General features: G+C 42.7%; 1 protein-coding gene across 3 annotated transcripts in view; it reads right to left on the reverse strand.

Annotated features, from left to right (window-relative positions):
- The window catches only part of ACVR1 (activin A receptor type 1), a 71,395-nt gene that overhangs the window by 25,805 nt on the left and 31,284 nt on the right, over positions 1-14,306 (reverse strand). For 2 of the 3 annotated variants that reach the window (XM_081007676.1, XM_081007674.1), the window contains exon 2: positions 8,577-8,650. In XM_081007676.1, coding sequence (XP_080863802.1) covers positions 8,577-8,650 — 74 coding nt within the window. Of the gene's footprint in view, positions 1-8,576; positions 8,651-9,008; positions 9,122-14,306 lie in introns of those variants that run through there. The other variant, XM_081007675.1, reaches the window with a different exon arrangement.

Raw genomic sequence — 14,306 nt, forward strand, 5'->3', positions numbered from 1 at the left:
ATCCACGCACAAACTGTGGTTTATCAATTCAGACCCCTTTCCTTAACTGCAGTTTTCAACATCATCTGAAGTACGCTATTTGTGCAAAACTCTAATAGCCAGCACATCACACATAGCCTAGGACTTGCCGATCAGAAGGTCAGCGGTTTGAATCCCCGTGACGGGGTGAGCTCCTGTTCCTCAGTCCCTGCTCCTGACCACCTAGCAGTTCAAAAGCACGTCAAAAGTGCAAGCAGATAAATAGGTACCGCTCCGGCGGGAAGGCAAACGGCATTTCCGTGCGCTGCTCTGGTTCGCCAGAAGTGGCTTAGTCATGCTGGCCACATGACCCAGAAGCTGAACGCCGGCTCCCTCGGCCAATAAAGCGAGATGAGTGCCGCAATCCTAGAGTCGGCCACAACTGGACCTAATGGTCAGGGGTACCTTTACTTTTTACTAATAGCCAGCACAACAGACTGCCTACAGGAGATTTTATGCTTCTACACTCTTTCTTTCTAGTCTAGATGTTCCTGAGAAAGCAGTGCTCAATCCTATCGTAGCAGTTTGCATCTGGAAAGCAGCCAATCTATCACTTATCACTTTTGCAACAGGCTAAAAAGGCAATAGCAGTCAATTGTTACACAAGAGAATGCATGTGTATACAACAAATACTCCACCCAAAGGATAAACCAAAATCTTATCTTTTTTTACAACTATTTCAGGAAGAAAGCAAAGTTTGCTAGTTTTTATGCAAGCAACCAGCCAGAACACATCTAGCAGAAGTGGATTTTCAAATAGAGTATGGTTGAGGAGTCACTGCTTTAAAAAATGTACAGACTTCATTACAAATTAATTAAGAATCACACAGAACAGAGAGAAGCAAAACAATATCCAGGTGTGCTTTGGTCAGTTTTCAACACAAGTCTCACCTTTACATACCAGGCGGATCTTTTCATTCATTAGCAGTGCTATGGACTCCCAACCAGCTCTTATTTGTATTTATTCATTAATATATAGCTTTAAATCTGATCTAATATATGTACACATTGGGAAAGATTATGATGCCGCCTGAAAGGGACACAGTGTTCCCTTAAACTTTCCAGGACACACCAGCTGCTCTAAAATCATTAGTCTTACCATTTGGTGTGTGTGTGTGTGTTTTCATGTGTATGTGTGCACACATGATAGGTATGGTTGCACCTTCAACAGGTTTGTGTGCGAACACGGATAGAAGACATAAGATGAAGCGCATGCTCCCCATGACACCATCCCCTTTTGGCCATTCTACTGGCATATAGTCACCAGCAGAATGGCTCCTCTATCCACAGTATCTGGCATGTTCTACCAGGTTATATTCCATGTAGGCAGCATAGCTTGACATCCAGTGGCACAGCGGGGCTTCCACCAAACACTACAGCTCAGGTATGTGGAATCAGTGGCCTTGTGCTGTTGGACTGCAACTCCCATCATCCCTGATCACTTGCCATGCTGGTTGGGCCTGATGGGAACTGGAGTCCGGCATCATATGCAGGGCCACAAGGTGCCCCCATCCATAATACAGTCTCTTAGCCAAAAGGATCTCCAGGATTATGCCCTAAAGCTCCAGCTGTTAAATTCTTTCAGCCACTGTTCAATACCTCGCAAGATCAGTTGCCACACCAACCAAGGCACATACCTAAATTTTTTTTTTGTAGTTTTTTTAAACACAGAGAGACACATATATCACATTTGGAAAACATTGAGAATATTGCTGGAAGCGAAACAGATATTTAGCACAGTTATATTTTTATATAACAAAATGACTGAGCATCCTCTGGAAATGGTGAAAGGAAAGCCATTCAAGTCAACTTGTCTTGTTAGCAAAGCAAAGCAATTTCTTTCATTCTTTTTTTTTCAATCTAGCTTTAATAGCAGCCATACTGGCTTAAACAGGAGGGGGAAAATAGCATATGGTCACTAAGCAAAACAAAGCTAATTGCACAAAGCAGCATCTAAAAATAATTCACAGCATGGACCCTGGTTTTCAGTTCCAGCACAGGTTTTATTTTCGAGTATACAGCCTGTAATTCAAATGGGCTGTTGTTGTTTTCTTTAACGGCAGTTCTACCACCACCAATCATTCCAAAACACTTTTCATCTAGAGAAAGGCACCTCCACTCCATTTCAATACACAAATTGGAATATCCATCTCAAGCTGAGGAGTAATTAGAACACAGTTCAGGCATTCATATGTTCTAAGTCTTTTCATGATAACTGAATTCATGTGCAATGGATCAGGTATTGATATCGAGGGGGGGGGAATGGGTCTGATCTATCCATAGAAAATTCTGGCCATCTAACAACTTCTTCTAATCATTAGATCTGGATTGGTGTCTGATTGCAGTGGTGGGTAGGATGAGAATCAACAACCCCAGGATTGCAAACATTTATGCATTAAATACAAATTATTCATTTGGGAAAGACTGAGCTACAGTCATCAGTTTATTATAAAATACTGTTCCTAACATTGTCTTGAGACCTGCAAACATTAGCCAAAGTTCAGGCAAGGAGACTTTTGGGAAGACTGGTGGCACACCACCAAAAACCCAATTCCTTCCTGCAAACCCATCCTTGGGAACATACATTTCAGATTAAGCGGCTCCTGGGTGGAACACCTAGGCGAGGGAATGGAATCACAGCAGACCACTGCAACCAAACTCATTTCCTACTCCCAGGCTTAGGAGGCTGCTGCCACACAGGAAGGGAGATGGGCACAACCACTTTGTCTCTGTTATAACTTTGCATTTTATGAAGGATATAAGAATTTCTGAACAGGAAATGCATTCACCAATGGTAAGAGGAGCCCTGCCAGATCAGACCAAGATCCTCTCTTAGCCCAGCATCCTGCTCGCCATCGTGGCTGATCCAACGCCAAACGGGAAGCTCACAAACAGGAATTGATGGCAATGATCTTAACATAACCATAATGAACCATTAGATAATGACATTTCCCCCCACCCTTTGATCTTGGCCCTCAACACCTTGGCCAGCCATCCAGACCAAAGGTGCACAAAAGCTGCCGAAACATCTACCCACAAGAGAACCAATGTGATCTTTCAAAGCCAATTTTCTCTTGATAACAAAACAATTTTACACGTTAAAAAAAATTCATATGTGAACTTTCACAGGATATTTCTGATTCCTTAGGGTTAGGGTGAACCTTCTTCTCTCCCCACCCATTTATTTGACGGTGAAGTTCAAACACAACTGGGAGATTCTGCTTTTACAGATTAAAAGGGTAAAGGTAAAGGGACCCCTGACCATTAGGTCCAGTTGTGACTGACTCTGGGGTTGCGGTGCTCCTCTCGCTTTATTGGCCGAGGGAGCCGGCGTACAGCTTCCGGATCATGTGGCCAGCATGACTAAGCCGCTTCTGGCAAACCAGAGCAGCACACGGAAACGCCGTTTACCTTTCCACCGGAGCGGTACCTATTTATCTACTTGCACTTTGACGTGCTTTCAAATTGCTAGGTAGGCAGGAGCAGGGACCGAGCAACGGGAGCTCACCCCGTCGCGGGGATTCGAACCGCCAACCTTCTGATTGGCAAGTCCTAGGCTCTGTGGTTTAACCCACAGCGCCACCCACGTCCCTATTAAAAGGCTACAACAGGCCTAATCCAAATCAGGCAGGACTTTCTACTCTGCTTTGTCACTATTCCCTAACTGGGAACTCTTTTCACATTCAGTAAATACACAGGAAAAACAAGAGTGTGCGCCAAGACAGAAAATGAACGTAAGCAAAAATGATAAGTTTTTAAAGTGTGCATGAATGCTACAACCTGTGTCATAGCATAACTGCTAGGGTAATAGGGCTTTGCAATGTCCACTGTGTAATTTTGTGTGGCATTTATTAGTTCAGGTACTGGGTCAAGACAAGTTACGTGGCTGTTTGAGTTACCACATTCCAAAGAGTAGTGGCATGAAAATCACAAGTGGAAACCAGTAGCCGTTACAGCTTCCTGCCACCATGCTAAAGACCAGGTGTTCTTTAAAAAATAAAAAAGGAGGGAAGGAAAGGACCACCCCACACATTTAAAGCACTACAGTGGTACCTCTGGTTACGTACTTAATTCGTTCCGGAGGTCCGTTCTTAACCTGAAACTGTTCTTAACCTGAAGCACCACTTTAGCTAATGGGGCCTCCTGCTGCCGCCATGCCGCCAGAGCACGATTTCTGTTCTCATCCTGAAGCAAAGTTCTTAACCCGAGGTACTATTTCTGGGTTAGTGGAGTCTGTAACCTGAAGCGTATGTAACCTGAAGTGTATATAACCCAAGGTACCACTGTATATTCATGGACAGTCCATCAATCTTTACCAGACCAGACAAACAGCAGCATTAACAACAACATATACTACATCGGCACCAAGGTGTAATGTGTAATATTCATGAAGAAACCTGGGAAATGTAGTTCCAAGTCTGCTGACCACACAGAGGTTAGGCTTCTGGTAGCCTTAACAAACTATAGTTCCCAAGGTTACTGTGGTATAATAGTGCTTTAAATGTATGGCGTGGATGTAACCAAGTAGATGTGTCCCAAATAGGGCTGTATGGTAAATAAGTGCCTATATGGACAAGAGCACATTAAGAAGAGCTCTTGCACATGATAAATATATTTGAGGTCCCTTCGTTATTTCACCCTGCCTAAGAGAACAAGAAAGTTCAACAACCCAGTCTTAAAAGGATATAACTTAAGAAAATGAACAAGGCAAGAGCACATAGGCCATGGTTATGTTGCAAGGCCCAAGGTCAAGATGTCAACAAAGGAAATGTGTGGGAGGGGGGTGAACCCTGTAAAATGTCATGGATTGTTCCACTACCCCCCAGTTTATTCAGAACAGACATAAATTTCCTCCCTGTGCACAGAATGCACTTCTTAGAAAACACCCGCACAAACATCTGCTTGCTTGCAAAAGGAAAGAAAGAGATAAAGGACAAGGCCAGGGCAGTCTCCTCAATAGGCTAGTTTTCCAAGAAGTTGATAAGGCCACTTCCACACAAAAGCAATTGCTACGTACATCCTGGGAAGCTACAAGTCCTAGATATTTGACTTAAGAGTTCAAATGGACTCCACTCCAGTTCCTGGACCAAATGCAGATATATTGAATCTGGAAGGGGCGGGGTTGGGGCATTCCCTTCCCATAGGAGTTGCTCAAAGTCCCACAGCACCTTATAAGCAAAGCAAGCTTCGCACCTTGAGACATATGATCTAATTTATTCAGGCCATCACTAAAGAATAGCTCTAACTTGTGTTAAAATCCTTTATCTCCCCCAATGATGGTTTTTGTGGCCAGTTCACTATTTTGAAATAGTTTTCCTGGCATTGCTCCTTGGCATCTTGTCAAGGAGATGACAGACGGCCTTCTCAATGGTGCTGCCCGCCCTGTGGAACTCCCTCCCATCAGATGTCAACTATCTGACTTTTAGAAGACATCTGAAGGCAACCTTGTATCGGAAAATTTTTATGTCTAATGTTTTACAATTTTTTATGTGCTGTAAGATGCCCAGAGTGGTTGGGGAAATCCAGCCAGATGGGGCGGGGTATAAATATTATTATTATTATTATTATTATTATTATTATTATTATTTCATGAAAATTTTTGTCTCTCTGCCCTTCGACTATCCCTTGCCACTGGCTGTACTGGCAGAGCTGACAGGGGCTGTAGTCAAATAGCAACTCAGGATCCAAGCTTTAAAGAGCTGAGTTGGATTTTGTTAATCTACAGAACAGTGCCTCTTACTGAGGTCAAGTAATGCCTGGCTTTTCAAGCACGAAGAATCTATACAGATAACAGAAAGACTGCATAATGGGTTCCACAAGACATTCTTGGGACTTTCAAACACTTTTGCCTGTATGTTCACCTCTGACCAAAGCAAGTCTGCAGGCAAAGCATAAGTCCTATCACTAATTGAAAGGGAGGGGAGATAGGAAAGCAGCTCTCTACGCAAAAAAACTGAACATCTCAAGACAAAAACAAAACATGGAAGGGATGCTTGACTCATGCTGATCCACATTTTCCATCTACTTTCTACCCTAACTTTAAGGACAGGCCAAGTGTTCAATGCTTCAGTTTTTGGGACATGTTTTCCTCTCAGTTTTGCAGCTGAAAAAAAATGGTGTTGTGTCAGTGATCTATTTATACAGCTAGACAGGCACACTGAGGTTGAATTACCTCATCTTCCTCCCCAAATGGTTCTCTTTCAGGAAAATCATTACAGCAGCAGCACTCAAGAGTCCCCTCATTTTGTTTGAGAAGTTCTATCATACTAGAATGGCCAACTGCAGGGTAATAAAACGGGCAATAATCCCACTCATCTTGAAATTCACCAGCTCTCTTAAAGCAATGTTGCATGCACACATTATTCACTGTACATTTTAAAAAATAATATTTAGAACATGGGTAGGGTTATCCCTCTGGTGTGTGTTTTTTTAAAAGCAGCAATGTATTTAATTTCCAAGTAGCTAAACCACAAATACATAAAATGTTAACAAATTGATTTTAAAAAAGAAGAAGCCAACGTTTTATTTCTGAAATGTGTGCCGTTCCTTTTGCTGAGGTAACATACACAATTGTATGTGGCCATATGTGGCGATTCTATGTCCTCTCTCAGAGCTATAATTCCCGGAGGTGTTTAACAGGCAATTCCTCTTCAGAAGGAACTCTGGAAATTGTAGCTCTGGAAGGGGAATACTAGTCTTCTAACAACTCTCAACACCCTTAACCACAACTCCCAAAATTATTTGGGGGAAGCCATGGAATACCACCAGAGTAACAGGCCCTGTTCTGTGTATACTCATGACCATAGGTTTTGCAGCAGAGATTAACTTTCCTTTCACGCAGAAAGAAGCAAATCTCCGTAAGTCTATCAACTTCTCTCTGCAGCTTTTGAACCTTTCTATCAGCATCTTCCAATTCCAAATATAGAATCAAGCAAAAAGTTGGTGGTAGAAGGGAGTTCCTGCATGTATATCATGCTATAATATAACCTTCTAAATCAAAGACGGGGGGGGGGGGTAATTTCAGGAAGCAGCAATCATTTTTTGTAGCCTCCCTATAAAAGTTAGAAAAGACTAGCAGAAGTTCATGTGCAAAAAAACCCTGAAACAAACAAACAACAAACAAACAAACAAACAAACAAATCCATGCTTCTCTCTACTAACTCAAGTTAGTACCATTTATGTATTTAAAATATTTTGAGACAGCCTTTCCAGGGTGGCATACAGTAAACATAAGAATTAAAAGAAGAAGTACAAACACAATAGAATCTGTCAGACAAGCAACAGGGAACTAAAAGGACTAAAAGCCAAAGAGACTTTAGCACAGTGGTGTCACATTTCATTTTGCATATATGGAAGCCAGAGGAAAGACTATAGGCAATGAAACCATAGCCTACAGTATTGCTGTGGTGCAAAAGCAGACATATATTTCATTCAGAAATCTTAGCACATCTCAGCAAGAGATTCACCAACAGGTTCATAATGAATAATCTTACTCTGGTGCCACATAAATGAGGAACCACACACTGTCAGCTATCTAAGTGGGCTTGTCAACAGTTTGCAGCCACTATGGAAATAAATTTGTTCTCATTTTCATTTTCTTCCCTTTGGATCTGACATCAACACACCTACTTATTCACCCACACTTCTATATGAAGCAAACAATGAACCGAACAATGGAAAGAGAAACAAAATATGAACAAGGGCGAAGTCTATAAGGAAGTATCAAACTGGAACATGGGCCAGGATAGGATGGAAGAGGAAGCATTTGCCCAAGATTTAAAATGCATAGACAGAGATACTCTAGAGGGGCTTTGAGGGGGGATTAATATTTTTTGCTAGTGCAGATTATGTCAACCAAGTATTTTTCACAAGACATTATTCTGCCATCTATTCATTCATTACATATATTCATTACATAAATATATAAAGGCAACCAACAGATGTTCTCTTATTAGATTTAATGCTGATACCTTGCTACTTTTAACGTGAGGGTGGTGGAATAAGAGAGTCTGGTGAAGGGTAGATAATATTTTTTTATAATTATTATCATTAAATTGTGAGATTTACAGGTTTCAAATCTGGCCCATGAAGCCGGAAAGGTTCCCCAACTGTGTCTAAAGGGATTTATTTGGGGGGGGGGGTGAGCAAAGCAAGCAAGTGTGCAGCTCCTATCCTTGTAAGAACTTTCTGTCCCTTCCCTCACAAATATTCACACTCAGGAGACAGTGTGTCGCAGAAGAAGAAAAGTACTTGGGTGGTAGAGTGAATAAGTCAGAGGGAGGAAAACACTCTTTGTCCTCTATTCCCTCTCCAAATTTATGGTACCCACTACTGTACTCCAAAATTTACAACACACACAAAAACCCAGTAGTTTCTGGCTTCCTTGCTCCATATTTGCACTTTTCCTCCCAACAGCTTGGCTTCTTGATTGCCCCATACAAGAATGTATGCAAAAACGTGGCATCTGCTCCCTGTGACTGATGAGCAGCCACAGTCCTCCTGTGACTCGTCAGGCACTAAAATAACCAACCCAGGTTTTATACCCCCCTCATAACTTACCTTCCATGCTGGGTGAAGGAAAAGACACCATTACTAGAAGAGGAATAATCAGAAGTCCATTTATCATTGTAGACCTAGGGAAAAGGGGAAAAAAAAAGATTATTGCTTTCAAAATAAAGAGAGAACTACTTGACTCAACTGCATACCTAAGATTAACACGGCCAGCTGCCTGAGCGTCAATTGCCACTTCTTGGGTTTACCAAGACCCCGACTCTCTCTTAAGACAGACTTCAAGAGCCTTCCAAAGAGGGTGGATTCTGCAAGGGCAAAAGAGAAGAAAAAAGGCCTCTTCCTGAACCGAAAAGCTAAGTGTGTTCACAAGTCAAAAAGGGAGTATACATGTCCACATATCCTTGGCCTTTTCCAGTCAAATACATAAGTCCAAAAGCGGTTTGAAATTCACATCACAACGACAGTATCAGAATATTTGACCTGGGAATATATCGCAAACCGTGTTCAAAACTCCAGGGGGTGATGAGATCGCTGTCTGCTGCCTTCCCTTCCGACTCCCTTCCGTCTGGAGGAGGAAGAGTTCCAGCCTCAAGAGTGAGACTGGTGGCTGCCTGGCCTGCCTTCCCTTTCCCCTCCCCTTTGCTCAGAGTGAGATTGCTGCCTTCCCTTTCAGCTCCTTTCCCCCTCCCCTTCCCTCCAGTGGAGGAACAGTCCCAGCCTTGGCATTTCCCCCACAACCAAAGTGTCCTGCTCCCTCCTTCTCCCCTCTCTGGCTGCTCCACTTCAGCTCAAGTGGGAACAAGCTCCCGTTTTTGTTTCTACCCTTGGCTGCTCCTCATCTCTCCTCCTCTCCCCAATAGGTGGAAGGAGGACAAGGAGAGCTCACTGGTCCTCCTGTCCTCCCCTCCCTGGGTCCTTTCCCCACAGGGTGAGGAGTCACCTCAAAATGGGGTTTGGGAGACAGTGTATAGGAAAGGGAAGGCTTCTCCTTATGAGACTCTGGGTGTGGGGGTTCCCGCTCCAGCATCTCACTCTTCCTCGGCTGCTGCTTCCTCCCCACCTCTCTCTGTCTAGGTAGCAGTTGCAAGGACGTTACCCCATTCACCTCTATGTAGGTGAATGGGGTAACGTCCTTTCAGATATCGTGAAATATTTATATGTCACAATGTTTAGCTGATGATATATCACAATGATGAAAACCAGATTATCACCCAGCCCTACCAGCCAATCCTACAGAAGGTAATATGAACAGGGGCTTTCACAAGCATGTAATAATTTATTTTATTGGAAAATTGCTTGTATTGAGTTGTCAAAAACGTACAACAAATCAAAAACAATATAAACAAAGAACATTATCTACAACCGCGTTTGGAGTGGTATTACAAAAGTTCATATCACAGAATATCTGAGCAAGTGCTCAGTGATTCAGAATAGAATTCAGAGAGTATGTCCCAATAAAAGCAAATGTTCGTAAACAGAATGCAAGCCATTTAGATATGCCCTACACAATGACTCACTGTAGGTTGCAGTAAATGTCCATTCTTGTTTGCATAAGAAGTAAAAGGCCACCATATTGCAACAGATTCGTCTTCTTTACTTTTTCACTAACTGCCTGATTCTGTTAAGCTAATCTTTCTGACAACATGCCCCATGTCAGCCAGCCTTTTATAGACAATCCAGCCAACTTGGTCTGCTATCTCAACTAGTGAAGTATCTAATTTGAAGAAAACCAGGAAAGTTGCAGCGTGCCCAGTATCTGCTTCTATGTGAGAGGCGCACTAGTCTTGTATAAACTGTGCAGTCTATAAATGCCTTTAAATATTGGCAATATTTAGCCAAATGTTTGAGATATTTATGCTCTAGGATGGGTATCAAAGGGGATTCATATGCCACCAACCATTTAGCCTAACTTTTCAGAGTGCTAGCTGAAGTTCTAGAAATGGGTTTTCAATAACACAAGCATGTATTATTAGGGCTCCAAACGAAATGTCTGGTATTGCTTGAGGTGATCAGCTTGCCGACCCAGTATATCAATAAAAAGGACTCCAGTAGGAAGCCATGCTGAATTGTATGTGGCATTAATATTCTATCAGTCAATACTGTCCAACAACATCTGGACAGCCATCGGTTTGTTCTAGAAAGTTAAAATCTGTCAGAGATGTCATTCCACAAAAGCAGTTCCAAACAAGTGTGATTTTCGTGAGTTGTTGCACCAGTGATCTTAGCATAGCCTCTGGGGAAGGAGGGCACACCCCACCAAAAACTATGAGAGCTAGCTATATCTTATCAGACACAATTTCTAAGAGGCAAGTCGGTGAGCTCTGAATTGGATAGGCCCTTGCTCTTCCCCCTTTCTCACTAGGGGTCTAATCCACTCACCACTGTAGTCACCAGCAGATTACAATCCAGACTGAGAAAAGTGCTCTCTCTCGTTTCTCCTAAGATGGGCTGAGAGCCATTGTGCCTTCTTTTTTCTCCTGATGCACAATAATAAATTATTATCTCTCCCTGAGAAGCTCGACAAATGTACGCACATCTCTGTCAGCACTGGAAAACCACTGGCGGGATAAGAGCAAATTGATGCTGTTTGAATTAGCTGCTACGCTTCCCAAATTGCTTGCGTGACAGCACTGCATAGAACCCCAAGGGGAGGAAAAGAAGGGGGCTTGGCAAGGAAGATGGCAAAACTGCATCCATCGTGAACAAGTCCCACTCACCTTCACAACCCACCCACAAGTCACTGTGTAATTACTTCACAAAGCCACAGATGTCCCAACTATAAAAATACCCCAGCAGCAGTGGTTTAAGTGTTTTTATAGCACAAGGGCAGATAGGCCTTAAATTAGCTCCCATCCCAAATCCATACTCCCCACACAATTCAAACATAGTTTACTTAAAACAAAAACAAAAAAACCCTACCTCTCCTCTGTTCCCACAACATTCAAGCATGAAACAAACAAGAACACAGCCCTCTCGCTTTCTATTTTCAGGTAAAGGGCTTAGCTCTGTGACAAAGGGCATGGTTTGCATGCGAAAGGCTGCAGGTTGAGAACCCAAAAAGACGGGGCATTGACCCTTGTTTGAAACTCTGGAGAGTTCTGCCAGTCGGCATAAAAACTAAAAGGTAAAGGTAAAGGGACCCCTGACCATTAGGTCCAGTCGTGACCAACTCTGGGGTTGCGGCGCTCATCTCGCCTTATTGGCCAAGGGAGCCAGCGTACAGCTTCCGGGTCATGTGGCCAGCATGACTAAGCCGCTTCTGGCGAACCAGAGCAGCGCACGGAAACGCCATTTACCTTCCTGCTGGAGCAGTACCTATTTATCTACTTGCACTTTTGACGTGCTTTCGAACTGCTAGGTTGGCAGGAGCAGGGACCGAGCAGCGGGAGCTCACCCCGTCGCGGGGATTTGAACCGCCAGCCTTCTAATCGGCAAGTCCTAAGCTCTGTGGTTTAACCCACAGCGCCACCCGCGTCCATAAAAGTACCGTGAACTAAATATATACTGTACAGTATAAGGCAGTTTTCTCTGTTCACACTAGTTCTTATATCTTCTCCTCCCTCCTGTAACATCAAGTCAGAAATGAATTTGCTATTTGTTTCCTCCTCTCCACAGAGAGCAGCTTTTTTTAATGAACTCCAGAAGATGGCGATCAGATTTGAGTGTTCTCCGAAGGTCACATCCCAGAAAGAACATCAGCATGTAAAAGTGGTTCCAGACTTCATTCAGCTTTCTAAGCACAAATTGGTGAAGAAAGTATTGAAAAAATTACAGCATGCACCCAATTGCCCACCTGATTGCAAAGTTAAATAGGGGATCCGTCCAAAAGGAAAGTAAGCAAGTGAGAGATATAACCTCTTTGGTTAAAAGATGCATGGCTTTGGAGTGATTATGAGTCATGATCAGGCATGCCATCCATATGCTGTACAATATACATTTTAAGCAACTATTTAAAATCATAGTAATATATCAATTATTTGTGTTAGAAAGACTACACACAAAATATGGAGTCCAAGGAGATATGAGGGATTTCAGTGCAAAAGCAACTGATATAGCAAAAGTCATGCAAATTCTTTTGTGAAAGAAAGCCTTATTTTCATTTTAGATGTCTAGCAATACTTTTTTGACTCTTTAAAACCAATCAGGCTTTGGCCTATATGCTGTCTAAATACTGTTCCTTCAAATGCTGCACAAATAATTACCAACTAAGACACAATGGGTAATAATACCCAATGTCAATCATACTCAGAGTAAGCCCACTGAAATGAACAGACTTATGTCCACTGATGATCATTGGGGCTACTCTGAGTCATCTACTCCAGCCCCCTGGCAAATAGCCATTCTGGTGTGGCAACCGTAACCTAGGTTTAGGGTGCCATTTGGCACCTAGCTTATATATCTAAATTTCTAATATTGAAGAGCCTAACCACAATCCTGGATTTGGAGAACACACTAAGCCAAACCGTAGCTAGTTGCCACTGCACCAAGCTAAAAGGTCAAGGGAGGAACAAAAGGAGTGGCAACTCATATCCGGAAGCCACCAAAATTACATGGTACTGGTAAATCATAATTTAGCTTACTGTGCTGTGCGAACCAGGCTAATAAATACAAACTAATGGTGGTTTTTATGTACCTGGAGAAATTATCAACACAGCTTTCATTGTTGAGTTGCTGCACAGATTTCGTAAGAACAGCAACAAAAAGAATAAGGAGGAATTTGCAATATCAGCTTGCCTGAAATTCAGATTCTCTGTCCTAGGGATATGGAATGAAAATACTGTTTGTCTTATCAATAACCTTCCTTTTAATCAGAACAAATGGTTTAAGCAAGAATTGAAACAAGAAGGTCAACAACATTTCTTGTCTTAGTTCCAAAGAAAACAAAGATAAACTAAAATGCTTATTTTTCAAAAAGAGAGTCCAGCTCCTTTCTACTGTATTAAGTTCTCTAAAACAGGCCAACATGCTGCCTAGACAGTTGACAGCCCACCAAGAAACTTTTGGAAGGGATGTCAAGATCTCTTCCTGGCTGCCATTTTGCTCAGAGAAGGCAGGATCTGCTGTTATGACTGTTAATTCAAGCTGGTTAAAAATAAACCTTGAAAGAAAGCCTATTGATTTTAAACACACACACACACACATCAACTCCACGCAAAGAGATGCCAAGAATTTCAGACAAAAAGAAAGTGAGGTTCCGCCGCTACCTTTCCCTTAGATAAAAAGGAAGCCCTTGGAAAGGATGATTGTTAAAGAATGGGAGATTAGAATTATGGATGTTTGGAGAAGGAACACAACCCTCTGGACATCAGTTAATTGAGCAGCCTTCTTCTGCAGCAGGCTGGGGGGGTGGAGGGAAGAGGAAGGGGGTCAAGGATATAAAAGAGGTGGCAATGAACCAAGACTTGAAGCTTGAGAGATTCCTTCAGTCCTGCTTTCTATTCATAATAGACACAACCTCTAGTTATAGTATCTCAGTAGAGGCGCCCCAACTCTAACCGACAGGATTACTTCCCCAGCTTTGATTTCCTATCTTGCTTGCTTTGAATTTAAATACAAATACTTCCATCTTAATGTAGCCATGGCTGTTATGTGTGTGTACAATTCCCACCCACCCCCTCCCAGGAGAAGGGACGCGGGTGGCGCTGTGGGTTAAACCACAGAGCCTAGGACTTGCCGATCAGAAGGTCGGCGGTTCGAATCCCCGTGACAGGGTGAGCTCCCATTGCTTGGTCCCTGCTTCTGCCAACCTAGCAGTTCGAAAGCATGCCAGTACAAGTA

The sequence above is a fragment of the Podarcis pityusensis genome (genome assembly GCF_964106645.2).
Source record: "Podarcis pityusensis genome assembly, chromosome: 1".
NCBI lineage: Eukaryota > Metazoa > Chordata > Lepidosauria > Squamata > Lacertidae > Podarcis > Podarcis pityusensis.